The following is an 18560-nucleotide window of genomic DNA, read 5'->3' as shown; positions in this document are numbered from 1 at the left end:
ACACTTTCAACCTTAAAATAAATCAACCCAAAGTATCGCCTTCATCTTCCTCTCCCTACTTACTAGATTTTTAGTAGTAAATTAAGTTTTAATATCTCCAGAACTTAATTGAATAAAGAGAACTGAAAGGCTGAGAAATCCCCACTAGGATTTCTAGGAAAGTATAAAAAGGATTAGGGAGCTCACATGGAGAGAGAGACTGATCAGTAGTTAGCCCTCTGGCTAGAACAGATGATTTTTGAGCTGATGTAGAAACAACCTCGTCAAAGGTGTGTTGACCTGTGGAATCTAGACCTGCTCTAGAGAAAGGGACAGGGCATGCACTGAAATGCCTGAACAGTGAGCCAGCATTAGACAAGTGATAATTAAGACTGCTCTGAGTCGGTGGTGCTGGCTCATGCCTTTAATCCCAGCAAAGGCAGGTGGATCTCTGTGAGTTTGAGGCCAGCTTGGTTTACAGAGAAAGTTCCAGGAAAGACAGGGCAACACAGAGAAATCCTGTCTCAAAAAAAAAAAAAAAAAAAAAAAAAATGGGGTGGCACTGAGTTGAAATGTAGAGGAAAAGAATGAAGGAACAAAAGCAGTTCTTGCAAAAACCCAATAATGATGGAAATGTAACAACCATTTCAGTGGAGAAATATCAGGACCTTAGATACTGTCTAGGTCGGAAAGTTACAGGGAGGTCATGCAAGAAACAGAGACGGTATGAAGAGCAGGTTTGGCACCAAAATAATTGTACTCTCATTTAACAGACCGGACACCTTGAGAACAGTCTATAAATGAGCATCACTACTCATTTTCTTTTCCTTTCTTCTTTTTGCTTTTTCTTTTCTCTTTTTGGTTTTTCAAGACAGGGTTTCTCTGTGTTGCTTTGGAGGCTGTCCTGGAACTCGCTCTGTAGACCAGGCTGGCCTCGAACTCACAGAGATCCACCTGCCTCTGCCTCACAAGTGCTGGGATTAAAGGCATGAGCCACCAACGCCCGGCTGATCATCACTACTCTTGCCATAAACTTCCTGTACCCCCAGTCCCCAGCCTCTTCAGGCCACAGTAATCTCTGATACTTCTCCCCCTGAGCCACTGAACTTCCATTGTAAGTTGGACCCTGCCTCTCCAGCTCACAAGTCCTGCACCTGCCCACCCTCACTGAAGCAGGTGAAATTGCATTTCCCTCATGTCTTGCCTAATGGTCATGCTATTCTTTCTTGTGTTAGTGTTCTTACAGTAAAGTACCAGCCCTCTGCCTGTCACATTCCAGTTTTGTTTTTTTTCTCATTTTTCATTTGACAACTTTATGTTTTAATTTACAGGTTTTCTGTTTTTACTTTCTGGAGTACTTTCAAAATTAAAGTTACTTACTCAGTTAATACACAAATATATTGCCCTTGGAAACTTTTAAACAGTTTGTGGGGGGGGGGTTCTTTTTGCCTGTGTGTATGTCTGAGCTCCACATGTGTTCCTGATGCCCATGGAGGCCAGAAGAGGGTGTTTATCCCTTGGAATTGGAGTTACAGTTGGTTGTGAGTCACCATGTATGGGGTCTGGGAACCAAACTGGGTCATTCACAAGAACAGCTAGTGCTCTTAACCTCTGAGCCCTCTTCTCCAGTTCCAAAATTCTTTCTTGTTGTTTGTTTGTTTGTTTGTTTGTTTTTGAGACAGGGTCTCATTGTGTCACCCTGACTGGCCTAGAACTTGCTATGTAAATCAGGCTGGCCTTAAACTCACAGACATCCAACTGTGCCTCCCGAGTCTAAAGATTAAAGGCATATGCCACCATACCTGGCATAATTTTTTAAATTACATTTTTGTGTGTGTGCTCAGGTGTCTGACAGGACATCCTTCTGGAGGTCAGAGGACACACTGATGTGGAATCAGATCTCTCCTCCCACGTTTATGTGAGTTCTGAGGACCAAACTTGGGTCACCAGGCTTTCATAGCTAGCACCATTACCCACAGAGCCATCTCTCAGGCTAGCTTTTTGTTTTTTGAGATGTAATCTCCTTATGTAAACCAGGCTGGCCTAGAACATGTACTCCTTCTGTCTCATATTCTCCAGAGCTGAGATTTATAGGTTATGTGCTACAACATCCAGCAACTTTCTCTCTTTCTCTCTCTCTCCATATGTGCATTATATGTACATATATACATACATCATACTTACATACACACACACACACACACACACACACACACACACACACACACATATATATATATATATATATATATATATATATATTTTTTTTTTTTTTCCCTGAGACAGGTTTCTCTATTTAGCGCTGGCTGTCCTGGAACTCAGTCTGTAGACCAGGCTGGCCTGGAATTTACAGAGATCCACCTATATCTGCCTCCCAAGTGCTGGGATTAAAGACATGCCACCATGCCTGGCTTAAAAGAAAAATAAATAACTGCTGTTTTACCTGCATAATATGTGCCCTATAATTGTCCCACAAGTTCATTCAGTGACCAGAGGTCACAGACTTGAAGACTCCAGACCTGGCTTCCATAAGATCTCTTGAGTGAAACAGTGTTAAGTGAGGAGGAAGGGAATTAGAAGTTGAGCTGGGCGTTGGTGGCACACGCCTTTAATCCCAGCACTCGGGAGGCAGAGGCAGGTGAATCTCTGTGAGTTTGAGACCAGCCTGGTATCCAGAGCGAGTGCCTGGATAGTCTCCAAAGCTACACAGAGAAACCCTGTCTCGAAAAACCAAAAAAAAAAAAAAAAAAAAAAAAGAAGAAGAAGAAGAAGAAGAAGAAGAAGAAGAAGAAGAAGAAGAAGAAGAAGAAGAAGAAGAAGAAGTTGAGCAAAGCTAAGAGTGAAAGGAACTCTGTAGACTTCCCTGCCAAAGCCAGATCTACAGAATTTCCTTCTTCCCTTAGTGATACTTCCATGTTTGCCAAGTAAGTAGCCACCACCAGTTTCAGGGCATATCGGATTGCTTGGATTACTCTGTTATTTGGCTTGCTCTGTTTCCAGGGGAGAGGGAATCCACAGCCTCTGCTGTTGTTACCAATCAAAAGCAACCAGCTCCATAGCCCTCCCCTGTGACTCTAACTCAAGGCAGAGGAAAATAATGGTGACAAATTGACAGAGGCCACGTCATTAGGTTACCATAGAACTTCGGGTTCTTTTGGTCGTATGGTTAGTGTTAATCTGGAAGCAGTTTCAGGTACAGATAGTTTTGTCTTGCTGCACAAGGAGGTACTGGGAGTAAGAGTGTACTTATCATAAAGGGGACTCTGTAAGCAAGGATGCAATTTAGATTCTATTGCTTAAAAGGGGGTGATGCAATTTATTGAAGAGATCAGATAAGGGAAAAAAGTGTGGAAGGAAAAGGCCAGGTGATGGTGGCGCATACCTTTAAACCCAGCACTAGGGAGGAAGAGCAGGCAATCTGAGTTCAAGGCCAGCCTGGTCTACAGAGAGAATTCTAGGAGAGCTAAGGCTACACAGAAGAACACTGTCTTGAAGCCCCCCCCCCAAAAAAAAAGGTGTGGACAATTGTAGAGGTCATTTGGGCTGAGGAGTGTCTGAATATGCCACTTGTCTGTAAACTGCCAGGGGTCAATCTCAAGGCCTTTGCAAGTGTCTTAGGGTGACTGGGGCTGTGACAAAACTCCATGACCAAGCTGGGCATGGTGGCGCACGCCTTTAATCCCAGAACTTGGGAGGCAGTGGCAGGTGGGTGGAGGCCAGCCTGGTCTATAGCTAAGGCTACAGAGGACCCTGTCTTGAAAAAAAATGCCCAAAAACAATTTAGGGAGGAAAGGGTTTATTTGACTTATACTTGGGTGGCACAGTTCAGCACTGGAGGAAGGCAGCGCAGGACCTGATGCAGAGGCCATGAAGGGGTGCCGCTTACTGGTTTGCCCAGCTTGCTTTCTTACAGAACCCAGGACCACCTGCCCCAGGGTGGCCCCACCCATAATGGGATAGGTCCTCCCAAATCAATCACTAATTAAGAAAATGCTCTACAGGGACTGTAGAGTGGGCTCAGTGGTTGAAAGATGGAGAGCACTTGTTGCTTTTATGGAGGGCTCAGGTTCAATTCCCAGCACCATGTGGTGGTTCACAACTATCCGATCCAGGGATCTGAAACCTCTTCTGACCTCTGTGGTCCCAGGCCCACATATGGTGCACATACATACATGCAGGCAAACACTCACACACATAAAAACCAAGAAAGGAAATGCCCACAGCTTGTCTGCAGCCCCATCTTCTGGAGGTGCTTCTCAACTGAAGTTCCTCCTCGCAGGTCCCTCTGTCTTCAGTCAAGTTAACATAAGAACTGGCACACACACAAGCACACCACTTACTATGACAAACCCTTTCCTGTCCTGTTGTTCCCAAGGTCTCAATGTTAACATCACCACAATATAAAATGTTCCAACTCTTTAAAAAGTCAAACACTTAGAAGTCCAAAGTTTCTTTAAGATACTTAAAAATCTCTCTAAAACTAAAGTCCCTTTTAAGAGTTCAGAGTCTCTCATTTGGGGGCTCCTATAAAATCAAAATAAGTTAAACACTGTCTTATTCCAAGAGAGAAGAACCAGGGTACAGTCACAATCCGAACAAAGCAAAACCCAACTCTCAACAGTGTAAATATAAATAGTTCCAATGTCTGGAATTCACTCTTTTTTTTTTTTTGTGAGGGGGTTGATTTTTTTTTTCAAGACAGAGTGTCTGTGTAGCTTTGGAGCCTGTCCTGGAACTCACTCTATAGATCAGGCTAGCCTTAAACTCACAGAGATCTGCCTACCTCTGCCTCCTGTACCTCTGCCTCCTGAGTGCTGGGATTAAAGATATGTACCACCACCGCCTGACTAAATGATTCCAATGTCTGGGATTCACAAACCATCTTCAGGGCTCCTCCAAAGGGCTTAGGTCACTTCTCTGGCTCCACTCTGCAGCACACACTGCTGTCTTCTAGGCTCCAGCCAGTCCCATTCTACCAGTGCTGCTATTCCTGACGGTCATCCCATAGTAATGGCATCTCCAAAATGCTGGAGTCTCTGCTGTAACTGGACTGTGCTTTCACCAATAGCCTCTCCTGGGCTCTATTCCAAGACCAGACCTCAACCTCTGTGCGTGACTCCTTCAGTCCTGGGGTTTCAACTTCTACTAAGGCTTCACCTTCACTGGTGGCCTCTTATAGTGCCAAACTTGAGCTGCTCTCCATGAACCCTTCCTGCCTTCAGAACCAGTACCATTTGGGAGACTCTTACACATTACCAAGTTCCAATGTCAGCACAAGGTACAACCTTGGCCACTTCTGGAACACAGGTTCTCTGTGTTGACCCTGAGGAAACAGTTCACAGAAGATTTCACCTCAATGATGGCTGGTCTCTTCTTAATCACTGCTAATTTCTCAGCACCAGTAGCCCAGCATCAATTGTCCTATTAAAGCTAAGGTTTCACTTCAGTGTGCTAGTCTCTGCTTTTTCAACTCCCCCCAACACACACACACACACACACACACACACACACACACACACACACTGACCAGAACCTAGCAAAAGGCCTACTAGAATATCTTTTTTTTTTCTGAGACAGGGTTTCTATATGTAGCTTTGGAGGCTGTCCTGGAACTTGATATGTAGTCCAGGCTGGCCTAACTCACAGAGATCCACCTGTTTCTGCTGGGATTAAAAGCATGGCCTAACATGCTCGGTGACTTCTTTGGGGAGTTGTTTTTGTTTGTTTGTTTTTCTTTTGAGGCAGGGTTTCTCTGTGTAGATTTGGATCCTCTCCTGCCACTCACTCTGTAGACCAGGCTGGCCTCGAACTCACAAGATCTGCTTCCAGAGTGTTGGAACTAAAGGCATGCACCACCACTGCCCAGCTCTTTGGGGAGTTTCCAATACTAAATAATTATAGTATTCCACACTTACATCATGTTCTATAATGTATAAATACTTTTTTAAGTATTTTGTGTAATCCTGTCCCGACCTTAATACTCTGGTTTTATCTGTTGCTTGTATTTACTACTAAATACAGAATACGCTGAAATAGTGTATTTAAAATGTAGTATATTTATATACACTAAAACAAGGCTGGGTTAAAGACCCCATCACTGCTGTGTGGCAGGTGTTCTGCTCTAATGCACTGATATTTCTCTGGTGGCTTTTCCTTGTGACTGTACAGCAATGTACCCTGTCGTCTCCATCCTAATCCCAATAAAGGCCTAGGATGTCTTATATGTGTATATTTTTTTAATTCTATGTGTATAAGTCTTTTACCTATACCCATAGGCATGTATGTCTATGTACTACTTGCATGCTGGATGCCCACAGATGCCAAAAGAAGGAATTCAGTCCTCTGGAACTGGAGTTACAGAGGATTGTGGCAACCAAGTGGGTACTAGGAATTGAACCCTAGTTCTGGAAGAACAATTAGTGTTCCCTGCCAAGCCATCTCTCCAGCCCACCATTCCAAATATTTTTTTGTTTATTTGTTTTGGTTTTTGTTTTTCAAGACCCGGGTTTCTCTGTGTAGCCTTGGCTGTCCCGGAACTCTGTAGACCAAGCTGGCCTCCCAAGTGTTGGGATTAAAGAATTGCACCAGTACTGCCTGGCCATTTCAAATACTTTTAAGGAGACTGCTTACTATTGAAATTCTAGCTGGGTGTTGTTCATGCCTATAATCCCAGCACCTTGGAGACAGAGGTAGGAGGGTCATTGTTAAGTTTGAGGCCAGCCTGGTCTACCTAGCAAGGATAAAATAAAATAAAAAGTGGCACAGTTTGCATGATAAATTACATGAAATTGTGAGTCTACCAGTTAAGGTTTTCTGAGGAGTTTAATAGCCCTCCTCTGCCCATTCCAAGAATCTTATCTACCAAGACAACCATATAATACTTAAATTGAATAAAAATAAATATGGAACCTCATCTGCAGACTTTCCAAGACTTCCTTTTTGTTCTCTTCTGTGCTGGCTCTGTCTCTCCATTCTGAGTTCTAGAAGCACCTTCCACCCCCCCTCCTTTCATTGCGTCTTTTTTGCTCCCTGTGTGTGTAGCATGTTTCTTGTCTCTTCCTTCTCTGACTTCTCCACTGTCTCTCTCTACTCTCTTCCCTTTTGCTAATTTCTCCTTCCTTCAACTTGGCAGTGAGGTTGTGGCATATACAGTCAATCTGTTTATTATAGAGAAATTTGATATTGACCATTTCCATTTAAAACTAAGACTCCTAGGACCAGTGTGTTCATCCCCAAATGCCTCTAAGTGGCTGCTAGATGATTTTGAAGTTCTTTTTTTTTTCCCTTGGGGGAGTGGGGGGTTTGAGATAGAGAGTTTCTCTGTGGCTTTGGAGGCAGTCCTGGAACTAGCTCTTGTAGACCAGGCTTGTCTCAAACTCACAGAGATCGGCCTGCCTCTGCGTCCTGAGTGCTGGGATTAAAGGCGTGTGCCACCAATGCCCGGCTGATATTTTAAATTCTTTTAGCTCATTTCCTTCATTCTCATCTCTCAAAGAAATAGGCCTGGTTCTCCATTCCCCTGACTGGTTCCTCTGGTTTCTCCCAGTCCCCAAGCTCTCCCTTTCCGCTTTGCTGCCTTCCTGCATCATTGCCTTCTACATTTCACTTCTAGCTCGAACTCCTCATCTAAATTCTTTTTTTTTAATTTTATGCATGAGTGTTGTTCTTGCATGTATGTACATGTACTACATGTGTCCAGGTGCCTGCAGAGGCCAAGGGAGTGCCTTGGATCACCTGGAAGTGACATTTCAGATGTTTGTGAGCCACCATGTGGGTTCTGGTGGCTCAGCAAGAGCAGGAAGTTCTCTTACCTAACCACTGAGTACCTGTGCAGCCCCAACATAGATTCCATAACACAAAAAGATTCATAAAACCTTCCCTTTAAACTAAAAGCCTCCTTTCTCTCATGTTATTTGCTTTCTTATCTTTCTGGAGGCTCAGTACTTTGCAAGCTTTGATTTCGATCTGAAAGCTACCAGTTTTTTTAAGATTTATTTATTTATTATATATGCAGGGTTCTGTCTGCTTGTATGCCTGCAGGCTAGAAGAGGGCACCAGATCACATTACAAATGGTTGTGAGCCACCATGTGGTTGTAGGGAATTGAACCCAGGACATCTAGAAGAGCAGCCGATGCTCTTAACCTCTACCCATCTCTCCAGCCTGAAACTTATTAATTATTTTTTTGGTTTTTTTAAATATGTATATTGATATGTGTGTGAGCATGTGAGTGCCACAGCTTACTTATGATGGTCAGAGGACAACTCTTGGAAGTGGCTTCTCTCCTTCCACTATGTGGGTACCCCAGCTGTTGGTGCTTTTACATGTGAGAGCATTTGACTTGACCTGGTCCCAGATAAGAGTCGTAATACCAAGACATGCTCTCCTCTAAGGGGAGACTTCCAGTAGCAAAGGAGTGTTGCTCTGCTCATCCTCCTTACAAACAGCAGGGAGCCTTTAAAAGAGAGGAGGTGACCTGGCTGACCCAGAGGGTGGTGTTTATAAATAGTACCCAGCACCCCCTCCTTTAAAGCCTGTCTACCTAATCCTCTCTCTAGATTGCAAGTGACTTGACCTTTGAGCCTTAAAACTTGGGGTGTTCTTTTCTCTGAAAATTCTGCTCAACAAAATGCTGTTGAAGCAAAAATGTTTTCTTTATTTTTATTTTATAATTTTACGTGTTTGGGTGTTTTACCTACATGTATGCCTGCATGCCACTTACATGCAGGACTCACTGAAGTCAGAAGAGGGCATTGGATCCCTGGACCTGGAGTTAGAGACAGTTTCAATCTGCCATATAGTGCTGGGAATTAAACCTGAGACTTCTGGAAGTGCTCTTAACTGCTAAACCATCTCTCCAGCCCCAAAGCAAAAATGTTTTCAACCAGATGATCAGTCATCAGATCTTGTCTTTCACTTTTGAAAGCCAGCTGTTCTAATTGTTTGGGGAATTTTTGTTTGATCGATTTTTATTTTAGTTTGTTTTGTTTTTGAGATAAGGCCTCTCTCACACTCAATCCTGCTTCAGCCTCCTGCATGCTAAGATTATAGGCCTGTAAATCAGTTTGTTTGCTTGTGTGCGTGCGTGCGTGCGTGCGTGCGTGCGTGCGTGCGTGCATGCGTGCGTGCGTGCGTGCGTGTGTGTGTGTCCCTCAGTTCTGAGAATGAGCCTGGGGAACCCAGGACATTGAGAAGCTAGCCCACCAGAGGCCCAGCCTGCCTTTCCACTCCTAAAGCCACTGAACTTAAAGGAGCCTTAGTTATTTCAACTCAACCACCTTTGGGTAGAACTCTCTTTTGTATTTCTCTGGTTTCATATTGTTTATAGTAGATAGTATCTAATTAACGCCTATGACTGTGGAATGAAACATTTGATATAGACACTGGCAGTTTTCCGATTAGGGTATATGAAAGAAATGAAAATTGTTGAGTTAACCAAGAAATTTTTTTTTAAGCAGGGCATTGGTGGTGCACACCTTTAATCCCAGCACTCGGGAGGCAGAGGCAAGCGGATCTCTGTGAGTTCAAGACCAGCCTGGTCTACAAGAGCTAGTTTCAGGATAGGCTCCAAAGCCACAGGGAAACCCTGTCTTGAAAAAACCAAAAAAAAAAAAAAAGAAAATGTTTTTGTTTGAATGTTTGCCTGCATGTATGTATGTGCACAATGTGTGTGCAGTGCCTGTGGAGGCCACAAAAGGGTGCCAGACTCCCTGGAACTGGAGTTACAGGCAGTTGTGAGCCACCTATAACTTCAGTTTTAAGAGAGCCAATGCCTTCTAGTCTGTCTAGTCACCTGCACTTGTATATGCAAACCCACACAGAAGCACACACACAAGTACCTAATTAAAAATAAGGTGTGGGAGAATTCACTCAGCCATTAAGAGCACAGGCTTCTTCTTGCAGAGGACCTGAGTTTAGTTCCCAGCATCCACATCAGGAAGCTCACAACCAGCTTTAACTCTAACCCCAGGGGAGATAGATACCTCTGGCCTGCAAGGACCCCCCCACACAGACACAGAAACATACATAGTTTTCTTTTTTACATTATAATTACATCATGCCCACCTTCCCTTCCTCCAAACCCTCTCATGTACCTCCCCACTTGCTCTCTTTCAAATTCATGGCCTCTTTGTCTTTTCCTTTCCTTCCTTTGGTTTTTTTTTTTTTTTTCCTCCCAAGTGCTGGGATTATTGCACTGCTCAGCTGTAGCTTTTTTTTTTTCCTCTAGGCCTGAGGCATCTTTCTTGAACCTGGGCTGCCCATTCCCAGCTCCTCTCTTGGTGAGAGTTCAAAGTAGCAAGAACCCCAGGTGTAGTAGGTGCCAAGAATGTCAGTTATTTAGAATGGGAACAATTCAGATGACAGCAAACAGAACCAATTTGGGGCCAAAGTACAGTTTTTAGCCTTTTTACTCCTTCACTTGACCCCTAGAGTGGCTTTTTCTCCACACCAAGGTCACAGCTTTCTGTATGTCAGGCCTGCCCAATGCTTCTTGTGCATTAAACAGCTGGACCCCTCTGGAGTTGGGAGGTCAGGTCCACCCGGGGATTTGCTTCAGAGCCCTGGCTCTTCAAGCAATACTGTAGTTGTGCCTACTCTTTTGATAGCCACACCAAGTGGCTCTCCTAAAGTCCTTGAAAGGTAAATATCCAAAGGAGATGGTCGTGCCTTTTCTTGGGAGAACCTGCCAATACTCAAAGGTTTCAGTAGATCATGACTTTCCAAGTTAAAGGCATTTGTGTGTGTGTGTGTGTGTGTGTGTGTGTGTGTGTGTGTGTGTGTGTGTGTGTGTGTATGTATGTATGAATTCTTATGTAAAATGATGTAGATAAAAATCTCTCTGATGGCCGGGCATTGGTGGCACACGCCTTTAATCCCAGCACTCGGGAGGCAGAGGCAGGTGGATCTCTGTGAGTTTCAGGCCAGCTTGGTCTACAGGGCAAGTGCCAGGAAGGGTCCAAAGCTACACAGAGAAACCCTGTCTAGGAAAAAAAAAAAATCTCTCTGGTGGTCTCTGCCTCTTCCTTGAGGCATCTTCTGGACTCTCCTACATATACTTACCTGCTTTCATGGGAAGTTTGACAGACTTGCTACAAAATAAACAAAGTTGATAGGAGCAAAGTGAGACCCTACCCTGCACCGTAGGGGTCACTCTCAGAGCCTTACTTTTCCTTAATCATATTTGATCAGAAATTGGATGAATCTTCGGGATGCTGAAACAGGGAAGATACTCTGGCAAGGAACAGAAGACCTATCTGTGCCTGGGGTGGAGCATGAAGGTACTTTGCAGCCCCTTGAATGCACAAGCTGTGCCCAGTGCCAGAACAGGTCCTGGCATCAGGGAGCTAAGTAAACCCACAGCCGGTAGACAGGTGAGCCCCACAGGCAAATAGAACACTTCTTTTTCCACTTTTACATTTCTTTATTTCAGTTCCCCAAATCCACTGTAGCATTGGACCACACCCAGATCTGGATGTGATGGCTCATATCTGTAATCCCAGAGCTTTGCAGATTGAGACAGGAAGATCAAGAGTTCAAGGCCAGCCTCAGCTATATAGTCAATTCAAAGCCAGTCTTGAACCACATGAGACCTTATCTCAAAAAAAAAGAAAAGAAAAGCTGTAAGCTAAGATTTCAACTTATTCCAAAGGAAAATTTTCATTTTTATCTCTCTGGAGAAAAAAAGAAAAGGTAAAGGATTTCAGTGACTTGGAATATAGAGATGACACCCACACAGCCTGCTTAGCGGATACTCACAGCCTGAGCCTGCCAGCAGCTAGTTGAGGACTATGGAGACACCAGATCTGGTGTTCCTTGGCAACATGTCACATGTGTTGATCCATTAGATCTCTGCCTTTAGCTGGAATATAATGCAGTTACCAAGGCATTTAATGTAATTTAATAAACATAACGCCTTCTCTAAGGCAGCCAAAGGAACTCCCAGGAACCTAGAGCATCGTAGCCCTGTGGTTCTCATTTACAAGGGTACCTATATCTCTCTCTCTCTTTATCAGCCCGTGTGCCCAAGAAAATCCTCAAGTGCAAGGCAGTGTCTCGAGAACTGAACTTTTCTTCTGCAGAGCAAATGGAAAAATTCCGCCTGGAACAAAAAGTTTACTTCAAAGGGCAATGCCTAGAAGGTATTCTGCTACATGTGTGCCTGGAGCCAGAGTGTAGGAGGATGGGGCAAAAGGCAGATGCTTTGAGAATGCTAATTTTATAACTAATAGAATGTCTACAAACTGGGCATCCCCAGTGAAAACAAACAAGGCTGGACACAAAAGGGGCTTTGAGCTCTCTGACACTGGAAGCTTGAGTGCCTGTACCTGTGCCTGTATCTGGTGTGGTATTACAATGTGGTCTTGGAAGAAGCAGCTATGGTGAAGTGTAGTATAGAGCTGTACCTGCACATCATAAGCTGAAACTAGTAGGGACTCCCGGCATTGAGTAGTTCTCAAATGTAAGAGAACATGTAGGCGCCATAAAGCTAAAATTCCAAAAGGCTCTCTATCTCTATTTTAGTGCACATCTTGTTACTCCTAAGGAAACACAGCTGGGGCTGGAGAGGTGGCTCAGGGGTTAAGAGCACTGATTGTTCTTCCAGAGGTTCTGAGTTCAATTCCCAGCAACCACGTGGTGGCTCACAACCATCTGTAATGTGATCTGGTGCCCTCTTCTGGCCTGCACTGTATACATGATAAATAAATAAATAAATCTAAAAAAGAAAAGAAAACACTGCCTAGCTAGGCAGTGGTGGCACATGCCTTTAATCCCAACACTCAGGAAGCAAAGGCATGTGGATTTCTGAGTTTGAGGCCAGCCTAGTCTATAGAACTAGTTCCAGAATAGAATAGCCAGAGCTACACAGAGAAACCCTGCCTTGAGGGGGAGTGGGCGTAAGAAGCCTGTGGCACAAATCAGAAGATGGTCTGTGAAGGTCTGTGTCTTTTCCTATGCCTCTGGTTTAGGAGGCATCTGATAAGTCCTTTCATGATTCTGGATAGGAAGAGCCCACTCTAAAGGAGAGGGACAAATAGCCTATGGTTTCCCGTGCCCACAATAGCACTTGCTCACTAGCTTTTCCTTCTTCCTTCAGAGTGGTTCTTCGAGTTTGGCTTTGTGATCCCTAACTCCACAAATACCTGGCAGTCCTTGATAGAAGCAGCACCCGAGTCCCAGATGATGCCCGCCAGCGTCCTAACGTGAGTGAGGTCTCAGGGAATTTCAAAGTGTGTCTCAAAACAGGCTTTCAGGCAGGTGGGACTCCTGGCCCTGTTCACAAGCAGAAATCTAGAGAGAAGTGAGAGCAGAAAATTACCCAGGGCTGTGTCAGGGTTACTGACCTTGAAAAACAGTAGTTTCAAAATCTTTAGACCACGTTTTAAATTTCCAGTTCACCCTGATGACTTGTCTTTGGGTGATAATGTCTTTGGTTGGTTGGTTGGTTGGTTGGTTTTGGTTTTTTTGAGACAAGGTTTCTCTGTGTAGCCCTGGCTGTCCTGAAACTCACTTTGTAGACCAGGCTGCCCTGGAATTCAGAGAGATCCACCTACCTGCCTCCCAAATGTTGGGATTAAAGGCATGTACCACCACCAAGCTGGGTGATGTCTTACCTTGCAGAGCCTTATTTTCTTGGATACAGTGAAGGTAAAAAAAAAAAAAAAAAATTGAGACAATGTGGAAAAGAACCAGCACAAAATGGATGTCAAATCTAGCAAGTTCATTTTCTCACCAAGTCTCTATACACACTTTGGATCCCCTTACCACATCTCCAGAATGCTCCATCTTAGAGGATAGCATCTGGGCATAGGCTTCCAGAAACTGGCCTATGATTCCCTAACTGCTTCCTGATCAACAAACAGTTCCTTTGTTTGTCAGAACAACTGCCAATGGCTAGCAAGATGTCTCAGCTGATAAAAGTGCTTAATGGGACAGACCTGGTGGTCTGAATTTGATCTCTGAAACCCAAGCTAGAAGGAGAAATGCTCTCCAAAAGTTGACATGTGGTGTATGCCTTGGTACATGAGTCATGTGAACCATGGTATGCACCACATGCTCCTGCACTACCACACACATCATACACAGATACACAGTAATAATAATAAAAGTCTGAAAACATTGTCAGTAACTGCCCACTTAGCATATATTCCTGGGAAAAGATTGAGTCTTTCAAATATTTCAATAGGCCTGGGGATGTATCTCAGTGACAAAGAGCTTGCTCAACATGTGTAAGTTCTACGCCCAGCACTACCAAAAAGAAGTTTCAGTAGTAGTGTTGTCTAGAAGTTTAGTCCCACAAATAATTGTGTAACCCTAGGTCATCTACAGGATATCCTTTATTAAAGCCACAGCAAATGTATAAATGAGACATAGAGGAGCTGGAGAAGTGGCTTAGCAGTTAAAAGTACTGACTGCTCTTCCATAGAACCCAAGTTTGATTCCCAGCACCCACATGACAACTCTCAACTCTCTGTAGCTCCAATTCCATGTGATCCCATACCCTCTTAAAGCCTCCAAAGGCACCAGGCACATGTATGTTGTACAGATTTACATGTAAGCAAAACATCTATGCAGATAAAATACAATATTTTTTTGAGACAGGGTCTCTAATTAGACCTGGCTGTTCTGGAACTTGTTATGTAGACCAGGTTGGCCTTGAACTCGAGATCTACCTACCTCTGTCTCCCAAGTTCTGGGATAAAGGGCATGTGTCACCACATCCAGTCTTAAAATAAGTATTTTTTAAAGTAAAATATAAAAAACTGTCAAAAGTGATTTGGTATGGCATTAATATTCCATTTTACAAATGGGAGCACTGCCGTTTATGGTTCAGTGGGGATGTTCTTTCCTGCCATGCACAAGGGTCTAGGATCACTCTCAGGCACAGCCAGGAAAGAAGAAAGCAAACAGAATGGGCCACTGAGATAACCATCTAACCCCATCCTTGTAATTCAGGTGCCTCATTTAAGGCTCTTTGGTTGCAAACCACAGAAACAAACCCTAGCTAATTGACCTAAGTTAGATCAAACAGAAGAAGCTTGGAAGAGACAAGGGCAGGAATCTGATGTCTTCCTAAGGAATAACTAAGGAAGGATGCTATTTAAGGGAAAGAATCTGATTAGCATAAATAGAATACTGTGACACCTCTTTGCAAGGTGAGAGAGGGGTCACTCAGCTGATCCAGAGAACAGAAGAGGGGATTGACCACAAAGGAAGAGCAGGATGCTACTACCCAAAGTCAGAAGAGTGCTACAAGGCAGGTAGTCTAGCTGTCTGCTTTAGTTAGTATTGTGGGACAAAAATGTCTCTGAGGTTGGCCCAGGATCTGCAGCCATCCATTAGTAATCCCACCCGAGGTGTCCATGGGACCTGTATGCAGAGCACTCTGCAAAGACAGAAGTGTGCCAAGACAAGAGGCATGCACTTATTTCTGACTCCAGTGCTTGATGGGAACAAACCAGTCACATAAGTTAAACACCTTGTAAGAATCTAACCCATAGAGACAACACTTTTAAATTTTGTTTGGCTTGGCTTTGCTTTTGTTGTTGTTTTGTTTTGTTTTGAGATAGGGTCTCACTTTGCAGCCCTGGCTGACCTGGAACTCACCATATAGACCAGGTTGACCTAGAACAGAGATCCGCCTGCCTTTTCCTCTCGAGGACTGGAATTAAATGTATGCACCACCACACCTGGCTTTGTTCTCATTCTGAGATAGAACCTCACTATATAGCCCAGACTAACCTTGAACTCAGATCCTCCTGTCTCATCCTTGTGGATACTGGGATTATGGGTATGCACCACCACATCTAACTGAACAAGGATTGTGATGGCCCAAAGTAAGGCTCTAGGTGGTACATGTGCCCAGCCCAGAGAACCCAAATGGACACCATGTGTGGAGGTGGTGCCGTGGCCTGTGGCACTCACTTTCTTTGCCCTCTTGATTCTCTCCAACAGGGGCAATGTCATCATAGAGACAAAGTTCTTTGACGACGACCTTCTTGTCAGCACGTCCAGGGTGAGGCTTTTCTATGTCTGAGAGAAGAACTTGGGTGCACTTGAAGAATTTGGAACGGGGGCAGGAGGAAGCTTTACTTTTTGCTCCACTCGTTTGATTTTTTGATACTTCAGCTGATTCCTTCAACACAGAACCCACCTGTGACACCAGGAAACCAGCTCTGTATAGGTAGCCAGTTGGCTTTTTCTCCCAAAACCTCCATCTCCACTGACAAGACTAAACTCCCAACCCCAGCCGAGTGCAGGGGACAAGCCTCGACTCCATCCTGGTGCAAGCATGGGAACAAACCCACACCAGGAACCACACTGCGTCGTCACCTGCCCCGCCTCTTCCTTGGGCCCTACAGGCTTTCTTTGGCCTCTGGTTTTGAAAAAATTTACCCACCTGACCCATCTAGTTTTTTTCCTACCACTTCTATTTCATACATTCTCATACCTTTAACTTGTAAAATAGACTATGATATTATTATTACATAATGTAATTAAAGCATTAAACTATTCCTACAGTCTTTAGCATGGCACTGCTTCCGTCTCTTCTTTTCTGGACTGGGAATCTGTCTTCATGAAGGAAGAAAGATATTATGGCACTATAGGACTACAAACTTTCACTCCAGAAATAGATGGATAGCTCTCAATCCCAAAGGCCCCCACTGCTGCTTCTAAAACTGCACACCAGAAGAGCGTGATGGGGCAATGCTGGGCTGGGGCAAGGCTGAGAGGCTTAAGATGACAGAGAAAGCCAGCATGGAAGGAACACAGTCCCCTCTGCAGTGCTCTGGGGTCTGACAGAGAAAACCAAAAGGAGTTCTTTGATAGGGACTCAACTCTGGGCCGCAATAGCCTTCACTGTCCTTTATAAAATATCAACAATTTCAAGTTGTCTGGCAACCAGAATGGTAGACCTGAGACCAGAGGGCACTACATTGCTCTTTGGTGTAGCCTAGTTCCCAGATTCTTTCCTTTCCAGCCTGAGTCTCTGGATGAGGAGGAGACACCAAAGATTGATTCTGAGTGTACCCGCACTAACTTTCAGTGACAATTCTCTTGTCACGTTACCTTGGAAAGCTTGTTTTTGTTTTTTTAGGCAAGGTCTCACATAGCTCAGGCTGGCCTCAAGCTGACCATAGCTCCAACGATGATTTGAACTTTTGATCCTACCTCTTCCTTCTCTGTAGTGGCATTACAGGTCTGTGATACCACATATGGTTTACAGGGTTTTGGGGTTCAAATCCTGATTTTTGTGCATGCTAGACAAGCACTACCAACTGAGCTGCATCCCTATCCTAGAGAACTGCTTTTTTAATATCCAAAACTAAATTAGAAAAAAATAAGGTGAGGGGCTAGGAATGTAGCAGGGTGTGGTAGACACACCTGTAATTCCAGCACTCCAGAGGGGTGGGAACTTGAGGGGTTCAAGGCCAGCCCCAGCTACAGAGTATTTTTTTTCTTATTTTATTTATTTATTATGTATACAACATTCTGCTTCCATGTATATCTGCACACCAGAAGAGGGCACCAGATCTCATAACGGATGGTTGGGAGCCACCATGTATGTGGTTGCTGGGAATTGAGCTCAGGACCTCTGGAAGAGCAGTCAGTGCTCTTAACTTCTGAGCCATCTCTCTAGCCCTACAGAGTACGTTTAATACTGCCCAGGTACATGAGGCATCACACACACACACACACACACACAAAGGTGGAGAAAAGATGAAACTGAATGAAACCCCATCTCCTATTTTCCTGAACCATACGTGATCCCCAGAATTCCCATGGGAAACACTTACCAGTGCTGGACACATGGCAGTGAGAGAGTAAATGCCTGTACGATGCTTCCCAGGGCAGGCATGATGGCTTACCTAGCACATGGGAGGCTAAGGCAGAGTATCGGTTCAAGGCCATCCTCAGCTACATGGCAAATTTGAGGCTATGGCCTACATGAGACCCTGACTAAAAATGCCTTGCCTTTCTTTCATCCAGCCAAAACATTCAGATTGGATTCTTTGCTGGCTTCTTTGAGAAAAACAGAAAAAGAACTATATCCCAGTCATTTTTTAAAGCCACCTGTCTCTTTGAGGTAGAATATATATGTTCAAAAAACAATTATCCCAGAACAGCAATGGGGTCACAGCCAGGTCATGAGGTTTGAGCCAACAGGACAGCAAGATGCTGAGGGGTTGGAGGAGAAGAGGGAGTTAACACAGACCACGGATGAGCTATGAGCACTGCAGGACTATACCCCTAAGTCAGCCATCAGCATTAGCTTTTTTTAATATTATTTTTAATTATATGTGTGAGTATATGCACACGAGTATGGGTGCCCACAGAGGCCAGAGGTGCCAGATGCCCCTGGAGCTAGAATTATGGGCCTGATGTATGCTAGGACTAGAACTCGGATCCTCTGCAAAAGCCCTCTTAACACAGGAAGCCACCTCCCAAGCCCCCAGGCAGCTTTTGTAGGGTGAATGAAGACTGAGGTTGGAATTGATACCCAGTCACCTGAAGACCTGAGTTTTTTCTGGATACTCTGAAACCTCTGGAACATTATTGGAAGAAACATGTAGACAAAGC

The 18560-nt window shown here is 44.2% G+C and overlaps 1 protein-coding gene across 2 annotated transcripts in view; it reads left to right on the top strand.

The window, feature by feature from the left end:
- Window positions 1-16510, top strand: part of Pde6d (phosphodiesterase 6D) — a 42442-nt gene extending 25932 nt beyond the window's left edge. Inside the window, exons 2-5 of one of the 2 annotated variants that reach the window (XM_027397455.2) lie at window positions 11169-11257; window positions 11993-12118; window positions 13075-13180; window positions 15933-16510. In XM_027397455.2, coding sequence (XP_027253256.1) covers window positions 11169-11257; window positions 11993-12118; window positions 13075-13180; window positions 15933-16014 — 403 coding nt within the window. In that variant the 3' untranslated portion in view covers window positions 16015-16510. Of the gene's footprint in view, window positions 1-11168; window positions 11351-11992; window positions 12119-13074; window positions 13181-15932 lie in introns of those variants that run through there. The other variant, XM_035441097.1, reaches the window with a different exon arrangement.
- The last annotated feature ends 2050 nt before the right edge of the window (window positions 16511-18560 follow it).

This window comes from Cricetulus griseus, chromosome 2 (assembly GCF_003668045.3).
Source record: "Cricetulus griseus strain 17A/GY chromosome 2, alternate assembly CriGri-PICRH-1.0, whole genome shotgun sequence".
In the NCBI taxonomy this organism is placed as follows: Eukaryota; Metazoa; Chordata; class Mammalia; order Rodentia; family Cricetidae; genus Cricetulus; species Cricetulus griseus.
The sequence above is the reverse complement of the archived record's forward strand: the minus strand, read 5'-3'. Positions and strand labels throughout refer to the sequence as shown.